Source organism: Haplochromis burtoni, unplaced genomic scaffold (assembly GCF_018398535.1).
Source record: "Haplochromis burtoni strain Fernald_Lab_line unplaced genomic scaffold, NCSU_Asbu1 Contig_244, whole genome shotgun sequence".
Classification (NCBI taxonomy): Eukaryota; Metazoa; Chordata; class Actinopteri; order Cichliformes; family Cichlidae; genus Haplochromis; species Haplochromis burtoni.
The window spans coordinates 483,067-506,378 of NW_024582605.1; the positions used below are offsets into that span (position 1 = coordinate 483,067).

The 23,312-nt window shown below is 38.9% G+C and overlaps 1 protein-coding gene across 3 annotated transcripts in view; it reads right to left on the bottom strand.

Annotated features, from left to right (window-relative positions):
- Positions 1 to 2,078: 2,078 nt before the first annotated feature.
- gnb1a (guanine nucleotide binding protein (G protein), beta polypeptide 1a) overlaps positions 2,079 to 23,312 on the bottom strand; it is a 30,429-nt gene continuing 9,195 nt past the window's right edge. The window contains exons 1-11 of one of the 3 annotated variants that reach the window (XM_042227115.1): positions 14,835 to 15,251; positions 13,418 to 13,524; positions 12,758 to 12,796; positions 12,491 to 12,597; positions 9,577 to 9,640; positions 8,691 to 8,853; positions 7,520 to 7,586; positions 6,977 to 7,178; positions 6,313 to 6,529; positions 4,560 to 4,675; positions 2,079 to 4,409 (exon numbers count right to left, since the gene is read on the bottom strand). In XM_042227115.1, the coding sequence (XP_042083049.1) occupies positions 4,569 to 4,675; positions 6,313 to 6,529; positions 6,977 to 7,178; positions 7,520 to 7,586; positions 8,691 to 8,853; positions 9,577 to 9,640; positions 12,491 to 12,597; positions 12,758 to 12,796; positions 13,418 to 13,474 (1,023 nt within the window). In that variant the 5' untranslated portion in view covers positions 13,475 to 13,524; positions 14,835 to 15,251 and the 3' untranslated portion in view covers positions 2,079 to 4,409; positions 4,560 to 4,568. Of the gene's footprint in view, positions 4,410 to 4,559; positions 4,676 to 6,312; positions 6,530 to 6,976; positions 7,179 to 7,519; positions 7,587 to 8,690; positions 8,854 to 9,576; positions 9,641 to 12,490; positions 12,598 to 12,757; positions 12,797 to 13,417; positions 13,525 to 14,116; positions 14,774 to 14,834; positions 15,252 to 23,312 lie in introns of those variants that run through there. The other 2 variants (XM_042227116.1, XM_005938125.3) reach the window with 2 other exon arrangements.

Here is a 23,312-nt window from a genome sequence, read left to right on the forward strand (position 1 = left end):
TGTGCGTCAAGAATCCCATAGAATTCAGCCTATTCCTGAAGATTACTTAAAGAAATTACAAAAACGTATAATATTGACTTTCGAAGCTCATTAGAATTGTACAAACTCCGGTTTTGCCTTATTTCCGTGTATGTTTGAAACATGTTTCAAAAATCGCTGCACCCATTTCCCATTTTCTTAGAAAAATATGAAGAAATGAGGTGTGGCTCAAGACTTTTGCACAAAAACAAAAAATAAAGAATACTGTGGCAATTGTTACACACTTCAGTGTGCTTCAGTCAAACAGTACAACTTTACAGAGGTGGGAAATAACGGAGTACAAATACTAGAATTCACATTACTTTACCTAACTTTATGTTACTTAGGTTTAACATGTTTGAGGGAAGTTTTTATTTCCATCAAACATCATTGAGCCTAAATGGAGGGAACAATAACACAGAAAAGACAATGCTGTTGGTGTAGCCATCACCGGAGCTTATCACATATGCAGAGATAAAATACAAAAAACAACAACATATTATTTATGCATCATTCACAGCACTATACTTACCAGTGGCTAAAGTGGAGCCTGTGTTGTACTTCAGGATCTAGTTCGCACTACAGAGACACATGCTGCAGCAGGTCATTTCAAATGCAACATTTCTAACAGCTGGACAGATATCAGCACACACACAAGCCGTTTGTATGCAGTTTGACTCACGGTGTGTTGCCAGCTAAAGGTTCAGCTGCTGCATTTCCCAGGGAGTGAAAAGAAAGAAGCAAAGAAACCTCAGAGAAGGAGAAAGATAAGAAAGACAGGATGGGAGGCAGAAGAAACGTTAGATTTAAAGGTAAGAACTGCTCAGTGACACCAGATTTAAAGATCATCATTTTCATCACATATTGGGTCCGTATATGATGGTAAGTTATGGTGTATAGCCTACTGTGTGTTATTCGAAGACTGAGCTGCTTAGTGCATATAAAGAGGTTGGCTCGCTGTTCTGTGGTGAATTTAAAGTAAAGCACTGCTTTGGACTTAACACCACAGTGACTGTAGTGTTCATGGTCAGAGATTACATCAAGGGTACATCAAGTGTAGCAGAGATGAATTTAGATGTAAGCGATTAAGCTTCGATTCATTTACTGAATCTTTATACCAACTGTGTGCTGTGTAGTAAAAAGACAGTATAAACAGTATACCATGGAAATCAGCCAAGACAGCTTGTGAAACATTTGCTTGAATTCAGCTGTGTAAATCCACAAAGAGCAGTAAACCTCAGCAGCAACACACTTCAGCTGATCACAGCCTGTACATAAAGAAAATGCTGGAGATTACAACAGAAATTATTGTGGGGTGTGATTTTTTTTCCCCCACCCTGAGCCACTACTTCCAATTTTAGATCTCCCCCTCCTCCCACGACTCTAGTAACAGGAAATACAGCAAATTTGAAAAAACAAAGCTCTTAAAAAAAGTGATTTTACCCAAGAGGCTGAATCAGTACATTTTGATGTAGTGTTTTTTTTTATCTTTATTTTTGCCACTTGTTTATCAAGTTCTACATGTCATCAGAAAGACCAGACTCGGTAATTTCTTTGGAGTTGTTACAGATGTGCTGACCATCTAGAAGGAAAGCTACTTGCTCATGGTCATGCATTCTCTGCCACATCCACACAAAATAATCTGTATTTGTATTTCAGATGTCTGCCCAGTAGAGGGCAGTAAACATCAAGGATTATTACCAAAGCATGTACATCATTAGAAAGGACTCTGATCATCCATCGGTGAAGCAGGGATCAGCAAGTGTGAGAATATACCGAGTAAGCAATATGCAAACTGCTAACACTGAGGGAAATGCTCTTTAGCAAGGCACGCCAGTTAAGATTGGCGTGTATAATTACGCTGATGTTTTCAGCAAGCGTGGACACATATGCTGCTGTTACTCAAGCTGGGAATAGTCAGTCTGCAATTTCATTTTTAGTCTTCACACTCAGAGTGGCACTACAAGAAGGTGCCTTCACACTCATTGTAAGTGCTGATGAACAAAAAGAGTTAAGTGAGTGCGTTAATGACTGTACAGAAGAGGCAGGCTGATTCAACAGTGGATAAGAAATTGTTTATTGACTTGAACATAATTACAAGGAAACCAAACAGTCTGCAACATTCTAGCTTCAGTGGGAAATGCTCTAAGTGAATCACACTCAACACAGTAGGTCATCTCAAACTGCTTTTTATTACATCTTAAATAACAGTACATTTTAATATAGTTTCTATCTTGCATCCAGCTTTCGGTTGTACACTGACTGACTTTAAAATTAAATACAAAAGGTGAAAAGGGAACAGTGGGGGTGCAGAGCTCTACAGTTATTTGATAGAGAAAGAGAGAAAAAGGAAAGGGAATTTAATTAATTTGTAATATTTTTTTTATTTTGTTTTATTTTTTGCCAACTCCAGGCCTAACGCACAATTACAGCACATTTTTTTTTGTACAGAATGTCGCAGAGAAAAAACAGAATGGAAAAAATGTCACTACTGCTAAAGAAAGAGCGTTTGTTTACAAGAAGGGAACAACAGAAACTTCTGCCATTCAGATGCTGCAAGATTTTTTTTTCCCGTTTTTTTTTTATTAAAGGACAGAAAAAACCTGTTATAAAATGTTTTCCTTTGTAAATGGAATTTCGTTTGCTACAGAAGGAATGAAAATTTTATTTTGTTCCATTGGAGATTGTGTATGTTTACGTGAATGAATGTACGCATGTATGTGTGTACAATTTAAACACTTACATTACTTTAATTTTTGTGGAATCCCTCCCAAGTATGGACCAAGTAACCGTTAATGTCGCAGGGTTTGCTTCTCGAGTGCATAGCTTTGACATTTTAGTTGAATCGTGTATGCACGGAGTAGCCAAAAACAAAGAGGAGAAAAAAAAAAAAAAAAAAAAAAAAAAAGGGAAAAAGAAAAATATAAATACCATCGTATTGATATATTCAACAGGTTATTTTCTCAAAGAAAAACATCAAAAGGACTTAATTTCATATGCACCTTTTAAGCAATTCTACAGCATGCGATTCTAAGAGATAACCCACCCATGGCAGACAACCAAAAAAAATTTTTTTTCGTTTTTAACTTAAAAAGTTTCAATATCATTATTTTCAAACATTGATTTATACAACATGTCATTCACAGAGTAGTAACTGCATTTCCAAGCACGGAATGGGCACCTCTGTTAAAAGAGAAAACGTCCGGATTGCAACCGGGCTAAAGTGGAGGTACTCTCTACCTGACCAAATCACATCACCGGTCCCAACCACGGGCAACAGAAACCAGGGGAAAAACAAAGGATAAGGAGGGGAGGGCATGAACAGAAAACAAACCAAAACAAAACGAGGGGCAGGGTGGATTATGATCTGATGGGTTAATCTTTATTCTACATTGTTGCCAGACAAAAAGGTGTAAGAATGGTTAAAATGTTTGGGTTTCTTTTTTTTTTGTTGTTGTTGTTGTCCGTTTTAAAAACGAGCATTCGTCATCATAAACAGCATGTGCTTGGTTAATTAACTTTTTTTCCTTTAGACAGTATATATGCAAAGTTTAATTTTTTGTGCAAACAGATTTGTGGACTACACTGGGGTGTGGTGTGGGACAAACAAACAAACAAACAAACAAAAAAAAAAAAAAAAAACCCAAACAAAAGACAGTAAAAGTATTACGGGGCTAAATATACAGAAGGGCCAGAAGTGGCTTTGAGGACTCCCTGTTGAAGCTGAATTCTCTCGCTTTGTTCTCCGGTGGGATAAAGCTGGATTTAAAATGATGCGATCTGGAGATTCTTTTATTTTTCCCAACTTAAAAACATTCTCTAAAAATGTGTAAAGACTAGGAAATAAAAGCTTTGATCCTCATTTTAAACATTAACTGACAGTTCACTGATCTACCTCTTCAGCTAAACAGAAAAACAAAACAAAGAAACAAAAATAAACATGGTCAAAAAGCTATCAAAAGTTAGATCACTGCCATGTAATAACCTTCACTCAGACCTGTGCATAATGAGGACGCAGGACACATTTCGCTTGGTGATGGTGGTGGCGGCAGCGGTGGTAGGGTTTTTGTATTTTCAGTTATAACAATACCAGACCATGGTCGTAGGAGGAATGCACAATTTCCCCCTCAGTTCCACTCTGAAAGCACTAAATTCCCCAAGCTTTTTTTTTTCTTTTCTTTTTTTGTAGCTTAATGAGTGACAGACAATTGTGCTCTTTTAAATGAGAAGGAGACAGAGAGAGAGAGAGAATTTTTGCCCTTGATAGTTTTTTGGAGGGGGTGTTTGGAGTCAGTATCATGGTGTGTTTTCGAAAAGATTGGATATGCAATAAAATTGAACATCGTGATGTTGGAATGGTCTTCCACTCAACTTTGGAGTCCGGATGCCATCTGGAAAAAACAAACATTTTATTGTTATTATTCTGCAAAGTTACTGAATGTGCACAAAACTAAAATCATTTAAGCCGGTGCCTGCAGTTTCAATCTAAACCCCCAGATGGCAGTAAAGATGAACTCTGAGGCGCTGGTGCTAACACCTACCTTCAGACTCTAGTTCCAGATCTTGAGGAAGCTGTCCCAGGACCCTGTTGCCACTGCCATGCCATCGTCAGTCACACCCAAGCAGCTCACCCGGTTATCATGACCGGCCAGGACACCTGCCAAGACAGCAGAGGATGAGACAAGGCACCAAACCTGCTCTGTCTGACGGGTACTGCAGGCTAACATAGACTCGAGAATAAAGATGCAGGTTTGGAAACTGATTACATGATGAAACACTTTAGAAAAAGGTGAAAGAGGGCAAGATGAAACTTGTTTTAAACCATAAAGTGCAGAGTAGGCTATAAACCAGTTAGTAAAGGCTGATGCTGACCCAATATACTGATAATCAATACTCCATACACCAGTGGATCGATATATTTCAAAAAGAAAAAATGTCTGCTAAGATGTTGGCTCACTCAATAGATCCCACTATGCAGTCAATAGATCAAGTATGCAGTCAATAGATCAAGTATTCATGCCTCCACGGGGGCTCTTCACTACTCGAACAGGGGATGATTCTCCTCTCTCAGCTGCTTACTATTGGCCTTGGGCTACAGTTTGGCTTCAGATCTTTAATGGGGAAATATTACTCCACAAAGTATTCACATAAAGCCAAACATGCTTAACCAAGACTGCAGATACACATCGATACAGACATATGATACACTAATAACAAACATGTTACACGTTGCACATTTGGCTACAAAATATTTATTCCCACTCTGCTTAAACTCGTCAGGTTTCACAGGGACAATGTGCAAGTGCAATTAGACCAGATTAGCATCTACCTTCACAAGTAAAGCATTGCGCAGGAGTAGTGCATTTATGCTGACGCGTCTCTGGTTTGCACCAATAGTGTTAGGTTTAATAGTCAAAGTCATTTCTAATAGGCATTTTAATACACTCTCTTCCTAGTTTCCCCAGAACGGCCTTATGATAGTGTCTCCCTTTATAGCAGCTCCTCAACAGTGTCTGCAGGCTATAAGGTTATTTGGTAGCTTGAACATATCCATCATTCCCTGACAACTACCACACAGTGAACTCTTCACCGCCATGTTGACAGAACTAAAACCCTCAGAATAGATGCAGCTGTATAAGCTGTAAGACAAATGCTACTTTTAATGCAACACAACAAAAGAACAAACATACTCCTATCAGTGTTTTCACTAACAGTTGCAGTAACTTCAACAAACTACAAAAATTTATGACGCCAAGACAAATCTTCTGTTTGCCACACAGCCTGATCTAGTGATAATAACAACTTAAAACTATTTAAATCACTTTATTGCTACACACGGTGAATATGTCAATACAATGGTGATTACTGACTCTTCAACAAGAACTAACTGTAAAAGACCAACTGACAAGTTTGTGTAGGTACTGGCCACACCAGCAAAGTTGCAAAAGTGCTGTTAGCATGCCGGCTACTTTCATAGAATAATGCTCGACATCAGAAAATTTTAATTGCAAATATTTCTGAAACTGAAGCAATGCCACAACAGGTACCTCCATATTGTGAATGAGGAGTCCTGACCTTACCCTTTTAAGTGCTGCCACTCTAATGCAGCACATGTGGAAATATTGACTTCATGGCATATTGGCAACTCGGCATCAGCAGTGAATCAAATCATCAGCAATAATAATTTTAGGTTTTGTTTTTTCCTTAAAGGCTTCATAATGTGAATATTTCAAATTATAGTGAAGTATAATCACATTCACACAGCTCCAGTCTTTTGCTCCGTATGGTGCCTACCTGCACGGTCGGCCTTCAAAGTGTCCCAGACGTTGCAGTTGAAATCGTCATAGCCAGCCAGCAGTAGGCGGCCACTCTTAGAGAATGCGACAGAGGTGATGCCGCAGATGATATTATCATGTGAGTAAACCATCAGCTCCTGGTCAGCACGCAGGTCAAACAGCCGGCAGGTAGCGTCATCTGAGCCCGTGGCAAATGCGTTGCCATTAGGGAAGAACTGTAACAAAGGGCAGGGGAATCTAAAGTATTCTTACTTTTGTGCGATTTTTCAGAGTGAAGCTAATTATTTACACTTAAGGGCAGATATCACATACCAAATCTGTTTTCAGTCCGTCTAGTCATCACTTTTAGAGCAAAGCATACTGAATACTACTTGCAGTACTACTATGTACTATGAAATCAAGATCGTTCATTTAAAACAAAGTCTCAACAGTTAGCGTTAATTGTTTTTTCAAATTGCTCTGTCTCAGCCTTTTTAGAAAGAGCTTTAAAGTTAAACGTAGCAAAAAGGTCAACACAAACAGAGCCAAGTCATCCAGTCATTTTACTCGACTTGCTCAAGAACCCCAGACTTGCTGACAGATCTGACTGTAATCTGCTGAGTGGCTTTAAGACTTGACACCCTGACATGACTAGTATATAAGGTTTCTGTTTGTATCCTTACGCAGATGGCATTGATGTCCGACTCGTGGCCAGTGAAGGTCTGTCGGCACATTCCTTCTCTGATATCCCAGAGCTTGGCCGAGGCATCACAGGCTCCAGACACAAACAGCCTGGTGTCGGGCGCCAGCGAGAGACTCATGACATCGCCGGTGTGACCAGCAAAAGTAGTTGTCTGCTGGCCAGTCTCAATGTCCCACAGAGCACTGCAAGAAAACGCAAAGATGATTTACTGTCATTTACTCTGCAGAGTGACTGTTGACCTATGAGCAGAATCTAGCCCAGAAAGATGTATTAATTAGCCACCTTGTATTTAAACAGTAGCTCTCTAGCAGAAAGCACTACACGAGTGTATGAAATTAGGAACACTTGTATTTCCATAAATATTGTAGACAACCTAAAGAACTTACAGGCCAATGTGATGGCCCTGAAACCAGTAAAATATTGAAGCTCTTGACAGGTTGAAATTCTGACCCAACTGTTTAAAAGAAAAAAAAAAAGTGTACTTGATTGAACTGATTGCAGTGGGTGCAATATCCCAACTCACCAGGTGGTGTCTCCAGAGCTGGTGACAATCTGGTTGTCATCCAGGAAGCGACAGCAAGACAGGTAACCTGAGAAGAGTGAAAGAAACTGAATCAAAAACTATAATATGATATATTATTTTGCAGAGCTATAAGACAAGTTTCCTCCCCTTATACTATGCACAGAGAAAGAAATCTCATCCCAAATCATCATCCCACCCTCAGAGAATGTTATGTGAGCTGGATGTGGGGGAGATGAATTGACTAATTCACAACCAGATAAAAAAAGAAAAGAAAAAGCTGTAGGGCATCTCCTGGTTCATGACTTGCTTCCATAATTCTTCCTTTACTAGTTGGCAGAGTTTATAAACCCCTCCCAATAGCGAAGGAACTGGAACTAAAATGCTGACACACTTCCTGCATCATGTGACACTGATCAGATGAATGCTCCGCGCCCAAGAGCTCAACACTTTCATTAGCTTGAGCTGGTATATGACACAATGAAGACAGATGCACAATATGACTAGTATCTTTTGGATCTGAAAAAAAAAAAAGAACTGGGCTTCCACGATTATATAAGGGCTACCTTAGCAACATAATGGCTTATAACCGACTGGTTGTTTATAGAAGGACTTATGTATGTATAAATATATGCATACATACACACACTTGTATGGCTACATCCTATATGGCTGCAAAGTCTTGCTTTGACAAAAGACTTGCCAAATATTCAAAAGCATGTTACCATGACCACACACCGACAGAATCAGACTCACAAGATGAAACTACCAGTCTCACAAACATATTTAAGCCCAAGCAACAAAAAAAAAAAAAAAAAAAAAAAAAAAAAAAAGTGAGAAATATGAACTTCCATCTACTCAAACGGAGGGCCAAATTGAAACCTAAATGAGGAATGCAGTCTTAAAAATCAAGTGACTTGAGTCCTGCCATGACCTATACTGCCCTTGTCACAGATTGCAGAACGCTGACAAATCAAAGCTACTTTGGGCTGCACTCTTTCACAAGGGGTTGCTGCAGCAGGTACGGCCACATGTTTCACTTGTCAGATTTTTACGCCAGATGCCCTTTCTGACATAACCCTTGAGGGATTTGTGTCTCTGAACAGGAGACTTTTCCCAACATCCTGGGACTGACAGGTAAATGGGTACAAGCTAATGGAAGCATCCTGCCTACCTGTGTGTCCGGCCAGCTCGCGGCTTACGCGCACATTTCCTTCACGGGTCTTCAGGTTGTAGATTGAGCAGATGTTGTCCAGGCCACCACAGGCAACATAGTTCCCAGAAGGGGCATAGGCGCACGTCATCACCCAGGAGGAGCGCAACGGGATGGCATGGACCTGAAGGAGAGGAGCAAGATTTAATATTAGATAGTATGCAGTGACAGATGGAAGAGAGGGAGAAGGGGCAGGCATGTGACAAAGTCTGTCTGCAGTATTAACTTAACATTTCAAGGGCACAGTATTCACTATAAATAGCATTACTTGACACAAAACACTTGTGAATTGTATTACAATGAACTTAACCTTTTGCAAATGGAAGTCTGGGAGTTATCATTATTTCTATTCTGACTTGATCTTGGATGAAAGGGAAAAGACAACAGTTCATTTGGAAATTTGGTGAAGGATGACTGTACACATCTTATGTTTAGACTACCCCGACCTCATCAGATCTCCTAGCCCCACTTTATTGTGTTTTTCTGGGTTTTATATGTCCTGGTGACATCTAAAATCTTCTGCCCGTCTGTGTTTACAGCTCAAGATTAAAGGATGGTTAGCTCTGGGTCAACAGAAGTTTTGTTTTAGCTTTCTGGTTTTTGAACAAGCTAACCAACTACGTGACATTTTATGACATCATGTCATCATTTCACGGTGTTTTGGTGTTATCAGTTTTAAAATATTATTAGAACGTATTGCTCACTGATCAAACCACAAGGAAAAAAAAAAACCTCCCATACCAACGTAAGAGAGGATGTGTGTCTTTCTTTGTACATTTCACTGGTTAAACACCAGGAACTTAAAAAAGCACCCCAAATTACTGACCATTTAAATTGTTTCAGTTACCTTGTTTGTGGTGTAGCTGTCCCAAATAATGAGTTTGCCATCCTGGGAAGCACTGACCAAAAGCCTGGTGAAAAGAAAGAAGAGATTAATAAAGGGAAAGACTGTCATCAATTTGAAATAGCAGAGTGTGATGCATATGTGTATATATAGTAGAGTTTTACCCAGAAAATGTTTATCCGTGACCTTCACAATACAAAAACACTGCTTACCACACAGTACGCGAGGATGTGGCTTGTCTTACTTGAACATTTTTATTCTATATTAAAGGGGTTTGAAGTGATAGAACGGAACATTTCAGATGGTATTTAGACAGATAGTTTAGATTTACTTTTTGAAGGCATTTCCAATTTATTGCATCCATATTTTTGTTGCGCTTTAGGAATTAGGGGTAACAATGAGCCATCATTTCAGAGCCAACACAATAGGAAAGATATCACTTAACCATGTTTAGTAGTGTTGCCAGTGCTGTCACTTTCCTGTGAGCAAACAGGACAAAAAATAGAAACCAATGCAGGTCACATGATTCAATTTACTGTGTAAATTATGTGGGTGGTGAGATTCGGGGGGGCTTGTTCAAGAACCATCATGGAAGCTAAGTGTTGCACTGTTGAGCAAGTGAATAGACATTTTCTAGACAGATAAAAATATATCCATAAGCAACCAAACAAATGAAAAAGCTTGTGATACCCGTCTTAAATACATTTACATAATTTTACATGCAGAATGGATGGTGCTAATCCCAACTGGACTGATCTAGCAGCTGAATTACACCAATACTTTCAAGTATGTTTAGAAGAGCATCTTTAAAACAAACAAACAAAAACCCCACTGAGATATATTCCAGTTTTTGCTTTCAAGACAAAGCTCCTCAGTACCTCTGTGACTGCTCTGCTATCTGGGTGAACCCAACAGGAGTAACCACAGTGATTGTCCCAATGCACACAGGACCAGGAGGGGAGAAAAAAAAAAAAAAAAAAAAAGAGTGAACACACCAATGACTGCTGGGAATATGGAAATCTTAACTACTGTGCTGGCAGGAATACACTCACATACGCACACCAGCAGATAATAAGTCGGGGACCGAAAGGTTTGTGCTGGGAATTCTAGTCTAGGAAAAAAATAATTACCAGCTTCTTGGTCTTAAAAATGACCACATTTGATCTGGGAAAAAAATGTTAGCTTCAGATCAGGCTGTGACACTGAGTGTGTTAGACTGCAACACAAGACTTTGCCCTAACTTGAAAGCAGCTCAGAGTTCTGAGGGTTGAGAAGAAGGCACCAATATTTTCAAAGGCAAAAACGTGGTTTTTAAAGAAAACACTGAAACTATTTAAAAGTTACCAATTGTGAAGCTCATAGTTCTTCGGGTCAGAGTACATGTCAACTGGCAGACAAGCGCATGCAGCAAAGTGCACGTGTTTGGCAATTTTTTAGTACTCTTTATGAACAACTTCGTTTTCATGGCTTCCCAGTCATGTACCCACACCTCATTCTCATAAGATACACTTTTGTGGTTGTCTGATATGATATAATAGGAGGTCTGAAAATGCAATGAGCAGCAATAAGAAAGAGCCTAATATAGATGGCTAATACAGATGTTTTACATAAAACAACAAAATGATCCAACATGTGTTTAGGTAATGTGTTTGAGGATCCTCTCGTGGGACGAGTTAGTCACATTTGAGTACTCAGGATATTTCATCAAAAAAACGCAAATTGCTTTGTTGAAGTCAGTACAAACTTCTACTTTAAAGTTGTTTAACAAATTACTTTATTTTCAACATGAAACCAGTGCTTTGTGTTCTCACATGCACTGACAAAAAGAAAGAAAATATACGGGGATGAATTAGCTCTAAATTAATAACTCAGGTGTTATTCTAAGAACGTCTAATGCCTTAATATTTTGAGAAAAAAAACTTACATTTTTGAGATGCATTTAGGCTTTTGAAAAAAATATTCATGCTATTTCTGGGATTTAGCATCATATTCCTTATATTAAACTTTGTCTTACAGACTGTTGGTGTTTTATAACAGATTCATAATATACTGAGGACTGCATGCTGAAAAATTACACATTATTGGCTGGTAAATGAAAGTAAGGGAAGGCTTTCTTTCTCTAAGTGTAGAAAATTCACCCTAGTCTGGCACGTGAAGAACCAACTCTAGCCTAGACTGCAGCTCAAAACATCTTTTTGATTGGGTAAAATCCCACAAACACCTCTTGAGGATAAAACATTGAGATTCAACAAATAGTAAGCTCTTACGGTGAAAACACCGTGTTAGATTTTTTTTCTTACTTATAAGACCAGCAGGGTGATGAGATGAATGAGCACTTTGCAGTGGTCTCTCTGTGGACTGACGCACGGCAGCGCCACAGTGATTAACTTGTTGATTGCTGAGGTGAGAGGTGTGTACAGCTCTGGGGAATACACTTTCTGAAGTGAGGACTATTGCTTCATCTGCCATGGCTACGAGGCTCAACACTTGTTTTTAACAAAGACTGACTCCATTTTGAGTATTTTCCCTACCCACATACCACACCCCCAGTGCACACAAACACAGGCACAGCACAGTAGAAGCACTCCAAGATACAGTGATGCACCTGAAATAACCATTCATGGTAATGAGTGTGTTAATATTGTGCATGTGCACCAGTACAGTACACCACTGTTAAAATTTTACAACCGTGAGTACATGGTAATATAACAGACTGCAAAAGACTTGCTTTGGGATTCAGAGTGGGGTGAGTTACTGTGGAATGCCACGGTTTGAAGAGGACCCTCAGGAGGAAGTAAGCAGCACAAAGACAGCCAAGCAAGCTTTTATATCCATTTCCTGCATTTAGGCAGTGGGGGTTGGGGCTGATGGGATAAAATATTTAGTTAATGGACAGAATGGAGTTGAATGAGATTACCTCGAGTCAGAGCCCCAGTGCATGGCATAGATTTTAGCCAGATGCCCCCTCAGTGTCCGTCTAGTGCGCATCTGAATTCGGCCAACAGGGTCAATGTTAGCTGTGATCTAAAAAAGGATCAAGATGAGAGAGAAAGTCACCTTGAGACCATCATGTATTAGTCAAAGTATTAAAACCTTCCAACCAAACATCAAGCCGATTGTCTTCATTTAAGTTTCAAAATAATAAATTATGTCAAGTCAACATCATAACAACTATAGCGCTTACCTGAGACAGGGTAGCATCTGCACACGCTTTCCTGGCATCCTGAAAAAAGCAGCCAGTAAAATTAGAACGTCATCTTTTATGTGCAAATAGCATGCTTTCATGTCTGGGGGTTCCTTACTTTTAAAGCACTCTGTAAAAAAAATTAACTACACTATAAATGTCTGACATCTTAAATGCACTGGAATGACGACATCCATTTAATAATAGTAAATAATAAGAAACTATGGTGCAATACAAGTGAGATTAATGTAAATCAAGTTGGATTCCTGCTCAGTGGCATCCCACTGCAATGATGCTACTGAGGAACCTGAGCAAGCGTTAGCAGGCAGCTTTAACTTCTTGCCCACAGCAGTCATGTAAAATGTAGTAGAGGCTCAATGCAGAAATACTGTCATCCCACAGCTATTTTTGTTTGCTAGTGTTAGTGGTGCTTATGGTACATTGATTTTGATCATGTGACAATATGCATTACAGTACTGCTACAGGTGATAAAGCCTGTAAAAATGTATTGAAGCACTTTAATAGGACAAACCAAAAAGTACATAACCCCTATTATCACTACTAGTGTAAAACCTGGAGGTCACTGACAAATGTTATTTGGATTTATAAATCTACTTAAAGAAAACAAATGCAGGTTACTTCGGGGACTGAAGGACTTACTCTGATCTGGTTCTTGAGCTGCTCAGCCTCCTGGCGTAACTGATCCAGTTCACTCATTTTCCTCAGCTAATGGTGCGCTTCGCTCCGCCGCCTAGACTCTTGCTGATCTGAAGGAGACAAGCAACGAGATGCTCAACATACATTTCGCATGCTGCTTTAAAAACAAAACAAAAAAAACAAAAAAAAAACACAGTATTAACGCAGTCAGTTGTAATACAGTACATGTGAATTAAACATATGGTGCTGACAAATTACTTTGGCTAGTACACAAAATTTACATGTGATTCTGGCCAAAATGGAATTACGTTTTGTCTTCTGTAATGTATTTATGGACATGTTATCATTTTGTTAGTTACAGAAAAGCCGGGGATCACACAGTATCTTTTAAATCCAATCTGTGAGGCCCAGACAAAGTCTCAGGGAATCGCTTTCTAGACAGCTCAAGACTTGTCCTCGCCAGCTTGAAACTGTTACCTAGCAACAAGCACTAGGCAGCTACTTTAGGCTTAAGATAACAATTTTGAGGATGATGCTGAATTTGTTCTCTCTCCCCTCCCAAACGACAGCAAACCCTTGGGCAAACATCTGGCCACAATGAGCAGCTGATAACCATTTCTTCAGAATCAAGGCAAAAATACATTAAAACAAACAAACAAACAAACAAAAAAAAACACTAGGCCATGCAGGCCAAACACATACCCCCTACTGACTGACAAAACGGAGCAAGGATCAAGAGTCCAGATATCAAGAAAGGAACAAGACAGACCAAGAAAGCAGCAGTTTCACTGCACTACTGAAACCCCAAGGTGCTGAGATGATGGGCTGGGACTGACAAAGCTGTCAACGTTCTGGCCTCGGGACTCTAAACTCTCCTCCAATGTCATCCCTGTAATCCTGGGACACAGTTGATTCAGCTCCTCAGCCAAATCCGGTTAAGACAAAACCTGCTGATGATCCTAAAAGCAGTGGCTATCTTGCTGACCCCAATCCTCTGGTTAACACAGACACTTTCACTATCCACAGAAAGATGACAAATTCGACTTCAAAGAAAAATACTATAACAACAATGAACCCTAGCTCAGAAATTCTACACTGACAGAAGATTAACTGAAGTGATACAATCATTGCTACTTTCAGCACCAATAAAAATTTAGGTGCCAACACAAATCAGCAGACCAATTCACCTGCTTAGTGGGGAGGAAAACAAACAAAAAAAGACCCCATTTCATTGAAATGTGTTATATTTCAATATGAAGTGATTGTCTTCATTAGGGTTTCTCCTATCTTCACTTCAAAAATACAAACTCAAGATTTTATAAAAATTAAATATTTAAAGACAACAACGTAAGCATCATTACTCCCTGGTGTGTCAAACAAGCTAACGAACACTACCATCTGCACTGCAAACACATCTTACCTTCCTGTTTATCTGGGTTTCGGTCCTTTGTCCTAAAGAGTGTCGAGACCTGAATGAACACTTTACCCTTCAGGCGCCTGACATCTTAGTAGCTACCTGTCACCTGATTGGCTAGTGCTGTAAATGGGTCTGCATCTAAGCAAGTCCTCTTAGCCCCCTAATCTTGATAAAAAGGTCTCATGGTAATATCACAGGCTAATTCTTGTCTTCTCTGCACTAACTCTTTAAGTAATCACAGGTAAAGAAACTAAAACTACCAGTGGACTTTTTGCAAAGATATTGCAAGTTCAGATTTTGCAACCTGAGCATAACTAAACTGTAAGACAAGCATTTGAAAAGCGTGAGGGAGACAAAGGATGCATCCCACTGGTTGATAAAGTCTAGGTTATGGTTAGTGGATGCACAACTGGCAACACAGCTGAAGAAAAATCAGTCCAGCTGCGATTAACCTTCCTATAAAGCCTATGAATTATTAAAAAAAAAATAAAAAAAATCCCTCCATTTACTTATTCTCATTTTAGTCATTTCTATAAAACCTCATGAAAGATCCAATTCCCTTTAACAGCTATTGCAGTAAAACATGGTGGGCACTGAGTTTAAAAGAAAGGTTTTTAGATTCAATCACTGCTGTTGGATCGTCCTTTTCTGACCCTTAATGTTCTATTTTTTTGTGTGCGTACAAAAGTGTTCTTCCTTTGTTCCTTTACAACAGTCAAACACCATTGTTGTAAATCAATACAGTGAGCCACAGATCCTGCACTCCCCCCCCCCCAAAGAAAAACAAAAAAAAACAAAACAAAAAACCCCCCACAAAAAAACATACTAGCTCCACTGCTTTCCCATGGCCTAGGAACTTTTGGGGTGAGTCTGCTGTGTGAAACATTGTTGGCTGTTCACACGAGCCTTCTTGCTTCCAAATCATTCACAACATCTATTCTAGCTACAATAATTGTCCAGATTTTAAATGAGTGTAAGACAGAGGACAATCCGGGGGGGGGGGAGGGAACTCTGGAGCTCTTTGTCAATCTTTAACACATATTTTTAAGCAGTTTCTGACTACAGATAACATATTACATAAATAATATGCCTGTATGTGTAAAATATAGAGCTGTACAAATATGCTAGAACCATTCAAATGTGCAAAAGCTTGAGTTTAGTCCTGATGTTGCTCTCATGTGAGGCCTACAGCTATTGTCATTTCTTTCTTTGTTTTTAGGGGCTTTCTGTCTTTAGCAAGTGAAACACGTGGAGTTGCCAGAGGTCAGGGGATCAATGTAGCGTGTCATGAACATTTCACGGTTTGATCCTTGAAAATTTTGTGTATGAATGAATTAAAATTTTGGTGTCTGAGCTCCAAAATAACAGCCTCAAAATGCTAAATTTATTCAAATGGTAGAAATTCATAGAAGTCTATTGGCAAAAACGTAATATCAAGCACTAGTTGAGATTAGAATTAGCATAAAAAAGGTGTGATTCAGAGGACTCTTTTCCCTTTTGCTGGTGGTGGGAGTGTTGAAACCACTGGCAGCCCAACAGATAGAGCCTCGACTTCACTGCCTTCTCTTTCTGCCAGCTATTTTTAGAGAGGTGGTGGGGGAGGAGGAGTAGAAAGAGGAGGAGAGAAGCAGACTTCACATTTTCCAGCCACTCCTATCAGCTCCGACATCTCGAGCACAACACATTGACAAGGAGAGAGGAAGTGTAATTTGACTCCATACACAGAGACTTCATTGGTATTTCTTCTTCCCATACACAATGATCACAAATACAGCATCCATTTTCACAGCATACACATTTATAGGTCTTTATCAGATGTCATCTCTGCTGGCGTTTCATTAAACAGTATAATATCTGATTCCCCCCCCCTTTTTAGTTGGTAAGCCTATATCTCCAAACATTTCAAAAATATTTCTTGCGAAGGAACGAATTTGTGGATTTCAGAGAGCAAATTTGAGTTTGCGCAAATTTTGAGTCTGAGTTAAATTTTAAATACAAGAGTTACCTCATTAAAAAGGCCATCATCTTTTTACTCTTGAACATTTTTCCCTTTGTGATTTTTTGGAAGTGACTATGGCAATACTAAGGAAAAAAAATAAAAAAAGTTGCTAGTATAATTTATGCCAATGACACTTAACACTAAATACAGAGAAAACTAATCAAAACATCTGATAAATTATCAAGTGTATATCTTAATTAAGACATAACAAAAAAAGTAAGGCATCACAGGTGAAGGGACATGCACAAAATGGTCTAGTGTGAGGTGAGGCAGCAGATTTTGGGGTAGACAAGATAACTCCGTGTGATGACAGTGTCCTCGTGCACAAGGGGATATAGACAAGAGAGGCAAACAGGAGGACAGAGCCAGATTAAACTAATGAGAGTGAACAAGCAGAGGACAATTGGGAGGGTAGCTGCTAATTAACCGCTTGGTAAAGGGGAGCAAGGCCCAATATGCTTCATGGCATCCAGGACTAACAAAGAAAGATTATACCTATCCAGCACTAGGGCTGCACGATTAATCGTTAGAAAATCACGATCTCGATTCATACTTATGTGCGATCTCATTTCCAAATGACAACGATTTAAAAAAAAACAACAAAAAAACAACAACAACAACAAAAAAACAAAAAACAAAACGACGACTGTACCGCATTTTGATCCAGGACGTACTCTGCATGAAAACAAGCGCTCACTCTTCCTGCTCAACAAATGACAAGGGCGGAGCCTTATACCACGTGATACAGAAGCTGTGCCGTGTGATGCTAAAATTAGCAGGGAAAAAACAACGGAGAGCACGTCAGGGATGACGAGAAAGTGACAGGAGAAAATCCGTTCCGGTCAACCACCCAAACATCAATAACGGTAACCTTATACAGCGCTTCCCTATACCCATTGAACTCAAAGAAATTACGGAGGCTATCACTTATCACCTGACCAAAGATTATGGCTCCCATCAACACTGTGCAAAACGAGGGATTTAGGAAAATGATCAACACCCTAGACAAACGCTACACAGTGCCGTCCCGCAACTATTTTTTCTATTGTTGCACTACCTATTCTATACACGCAGTGTCGAGCAACGGTGGAGACGGAATTTCAAGCAGTACAACATTTTGCGGCAACAACAAAACGTGAGACATTTGTTGTTTTTATGTTTATTTATTGTTTTTATGTTCAGTCTCAACTGTTACGAAGTTGATGTGCAGTTAATAAGTGCAATAAATATTTATACTGGAAAAGAAAATCGTGAGAGAATCGTGATCTCAATTCTAAGCCAAAAAAAAAAATCGTGATTCTCATTTTATGCAAAATCGTGCAGCCCTATCCAGCACTGGTTTTTTTTTTAATCTTTCCAAAAGCCAGATATATTCCTATAGACCTCATACTTTCATTCACAAATAAAATGCCAAAAAAGACAAGTGAATCTTATAAATAAAGACTAATGCACATATAAACAAATAAATAGAAACAATGTGGAAAGCCTGTACACTGGTGCAACAACAAAATACCTCTTCTAATTTCTTAAAAATGAATAAACAGGTATTCCAAATATTAAAAAAAAAAAAAAAAAAAAGATTTATTTTTTACATTTCTAACTCTTGCCCAGCTGGGAGACCAAGACAAAAAGCCATGCATTAGGCACAAAGGCAGGGTGGTGGGCTAAATAATTTACACCCTCCTGCCTCGATACCAGCTGCCCCACCCTTTTCTTTCTTCGGGGCTGCTCCCATCTCACTTGTCTGATTGTTCCTGCCAACTTGTCTCAAGGTTTTTTGTTTTTAAATTCTTGACCTTTAATGTGCCTCTTAGGTTGAGGCAGATTTGCTGCTAGTAGAAACAAACCGTATGAGCTGCAGCACGGTATGGATGGGGGCTGCTCTTGCTTGCAAGCCAGTTGGTAGCTGTCTAGCTGTTGCAGTGCCTTAGCTACTGATCATCTGTGTCAGCATGCAGCCTCCACCTTGATACAAATGCATAGATTCTCTAAGCAGGCGTTTCCTTTTTAAGGGTGTTTCCCTAGCTGTGCTCGTCTCTCTCTTCCCTTTGTCAAAACATTTAGCGGATGTGGCGACAGCACACACACACACTTACAAATACACTTGCTCGGTGGTTTCTTCTATTACAATCGTGTTTGCCATTGTCCATTTATGTTTTTGAACCAGGCTATGGAAACAGGTTACTCTGGAAATAATAACTGGCAGCATTATGCTAAAGGTGAATATAAAACCGAAGAAGAAAAAGAAGCAGATCAAAGAGACCGAGGGGAGGGTGGAGATCCAGCAGGAGGCAGTGTGTTGAGAGCTACAACACCAGAGGATAGGCTAGCACTTCACACAGAATTAGGTCAGTCTGACTTAGATTAGACCTGGCCCATGCTCGTAAACAAATAATCAAGACCGAGGATGCAGTGGGACAGGTCACTTGTAACCATCATGTCAGTTTCTGTATTTACTCTTAGCTTGGCAGCCCATGGACCCTTCCATGTGATGTCACAGAGTTATTATTGTAACAGCCATTACATTTAATGTTATGTTAACTGGCACTATAAGACCTACTAGTTTAGAATAGTGTAACCTGGATATTTTTTGTAACTATAATTTACAAATGGCCACTAAACATCCCACATGCAGGACTAAACAAATAGATACAAATTAATATGTGTTATAAAGACTTCTAAAAAAGAAAAAAAAGACCTAAGATTGGGCTAGATTATTTTAGCATCCGCTGAGTCTAATGCTTAAAATCGCAAAGGAAATGTGCCAACCAAGGACTGAATTGTGTGTGGTCCATTTATTTTTCCCTTTTTAAATAATTATGTCTGAATTTTAGTACGTTTCCTACAAAAAGAGAATTTAGTAATGGTGGTGCATGCTGCAGCTATAATTCACACATTTTGCAAACACTTCCCATGCAGGTATGGTAGTTGTGAATAAGGAGGTCACCATTCAATACAAAAATTCTCTAAACGTGTTGTACTCATTTCCTTTGGTACTGTAGGCAGCATATAGGCAACAAGTCTACCAGAACTGAAGACATTTGGCTACAAGTGTTCTAAGTCTGTCCTTAGCTGTTGGAGGAGAAACCACACAGGCAAAAACTATACATGGAAGAATGCAGCTGCCAAGATAGCTCTACTCATTGATAAGTCAGAGTCTATGGAGGGACTTTGCTTTGGAGGGGGGTGGTGGGGTGATGAAAGTATGACAACCGATTCAAAAAGGCAATATACAAACGATATTATCCAGTACTTCAGACGAGGAAAGGAAATATTTTTAGCAAGCATTTAAAAGACTGGCTCCCAAACCTGTTCAAAGAATTTAAGCCGAGTGAACTTCAATTCACAGTAACAACGCCCAAATCCTCAAATCCAACGCCCCAAATCCAACGCCAGGTCCTCAGCACAATCCACTATCCAACATGTTTAGTGTGAACTGGACAGAAAGATTAATTAGTCCGATACTCAATATATGTAAGTGGTATTTGACAAATACTAATGAACGGTGTAATTTTACAACATTTGTGTTCACAGTAGAATGTGTAGCTGAGAGCATTAAGACATTTCTTTGCTGCAGTTTTATTCTTACTGGGTGACAATGTTACACTACAGTCCAACAGACTGAAGTGTTTGCATGAAAACACATGCAACATTACGCCAACAACCCATTTCCAGTTATGTGCTTTGCATCATTGTGTTTGCGGATAGTTTTACATTGCTAAAAATCACACCTGGTTTAAAAACGCAGGCTGTGTAAAATAATGTCACCGTTGCTTCTGCACAAGTGTGTGAAACTAAAAATCTGAAAGTTAAAAAAAAAAAAAAGGAATATTTTCCCCCCTGAAAATACACACTAAATATGCATATCATACCAAACCTACTCCCCCCCAAAAATGTGATTAGATCCCTCTCTGATTTCAACATTTATATCTGGAAGAAGAAGAAAAAAAGGTTATGTGGTATTTTATCTGGGTTCAAGTCAGAAAACGAAAATGGCAGATGGTTTCCCTAAAACCTGGGGAATGCACTTCTAGGAACAGCGACGGCTTTTAGAAAACTATGTGGAGAGGAGCTACCTTATTTCTTCCTGTGTCTATTCTTTAAACTTTACAGCATTTAAAACATCCTAAACCTTTGCTGTTTGACATCAAGTTAAGCCATGACAACTGGTTACACTGTAGGAGATGAGCATAATAATTGAGACATGCTTCAAGACTAATGTTAAAGGCTTTGGGCCATATCAGAATGAAAGTAAAAGCAAAACTGAGAATTTTAACGTTCCACAACAGTCAAACATTTGTGTGACTGGTATGTCTACTGAAAAATATTTGAGGATTGTCGCAACTGACTACCATCACAGTACATCTTGATTATTTCTAGAACATTTGTTTCATTTGGATAACCAAAAAACAAAACTTTATGAATACCAATTCAAATACGTATATAACTGTAAAACTTTCTATATTTAAATATGTTATAGTTCAATTTATTAGAGTATAAAAACAGGCAAAAGATACAGTAAGTGCATGATTTCTAAGTCTTACTGGTGGGCGAGGGTCTGTCTAAGTGCTGTGAGGTAGTGATCCATTGTAAATGTAACTGAAACACAACCAGGTCACAAAGGAAGAAAGGACAAAGGGGGTGATGATGCAGTAACACAAGACATAAGGGAATCGCTCCTGGACATTTTTTTAAAAGCTCCACCAATCTCATCCACTTTGTCATTTTCCAACACACCATTCAGCTCTGAGCGGCTTGTTTACAAGGCAGCTACAGCACTGTGGAGCAGGAAGTGATTCCTTCCCCTTCCCTGACTAGCTAGCATCAGTATGAATGAATGCACTATGAAATGGTTTTCACACTGGTGACACGAAATACCAGAGTTTCAATACCATATTATTATTTTTAAGAGCATTTCTGTTATTACTGCACTGTTGTAATTTATATGCCACATTCAACTTTCAAGGATTTAATAAAATGTATATAACTGTACTGACATCACATTTGATAATTTGACTTGGGAAAAACTAAAGTGAGATTTTTGCATTTTTATGACCATTCATTTTACTTTTACCAATATAGCCCACTGTTTTGTAACAGTAAAGGGACACTCCTTGGTTAACACAAACTGTTAAGCACCTTAAGTGCCTTAGTTTTTAAGTTGTTAATGTTTTCTTTGCCATTACCATTTTTTGAACATACTAGAAAATAAGTCAGAAGGTCATGTAGCATGTTTGAAGTTGAATACAAACATAAACCACTGAAACATCAGCAGAGTCACTAGGGGAAAGAGGAGAAAACCCCAAAATAAAGTAAAGTGAATAAAATGCTTAAGCAGTTATAGTGAAACCCACGACCAACACAGGACTTGGTACTAGAAAAAAGAAGGGGGAGCATAACCACTTTTTATGTTTACGCAACTAAAATTAACATGAAAGATTAACTGTGGATATTTCTGCACTTTCACTTTATACTGTGCCACTAATGATATAAATTAGATGACGGAGAAAGGTTGACAAGATGGGGATTAGTACTTAAATCACTGTTTGAGAAGGTGGGTTGCAAATCTTTCTGAGTCTCAAGAATGGCTGAACTAAATATGAATAGCCTTGGGCCTCATAACCCATTTTGCTCCAATGAATGTAGAGTAAAGTCCTGAGGCTACAAATGAGTATGCATAAGATGGCACAGTTCTGATTAAGTGAGCAAGTGGAGGTGCAAAAATCAACTGTAAGATTTATTGAAAAGAAAAGAAGTACAGTACACAGACTTCAGTTACCCCAACAGTTTTGGAAATGTACCACAAATTCAACTATTCACTATTATTCATACTTTTTCGCCTCTGAAACACTCATACTGGACGTACATAGACTGATATCCCCACAAACAAGATATTTCTCTATGTATGCTTTAGAATTATAATATGTACCAAGTCCACTAAAGCCAATTTTAGATATTATTTTAAGAAACCCTCCCCCACCAATACTGTCAATGGCACAATGCACCATTTCCTTGCTTCTGTTACTCAAAGTATACTAATCAATGCAATCAAAAAACCAACACTTTATGGAATTTATGTTCTGCATGAGCATTACACTGTGACCAATCTGGAGAAGTGAAGGCTCTGGTAGTGTGAACAAACATCTTACAGACAAATTTTCTATCCAGCTTAATCGCTATAAGATAAAAATGACCACTGCACTACCAACCCATTTTGGGTGGAACTCAAGTTTCTATTTCCTGGATTTCTGACATGTAGACATAAGAATACCATCAATCACAGGGGGATGAACATGTGTGACTCTGCACAGCTGCCAAAAACAGATGGCTTTATGATACATTTCTATGACATGAGATGGAAATCCATAAGCACTCCATGTCTCAGGATGCTATGTCCAACAACATAATTAATTACTAGGTAAGCTATGTTATTTTAAAGCAAACAACAACAACAACAAAACAGTTAACAACAAAACACAGTT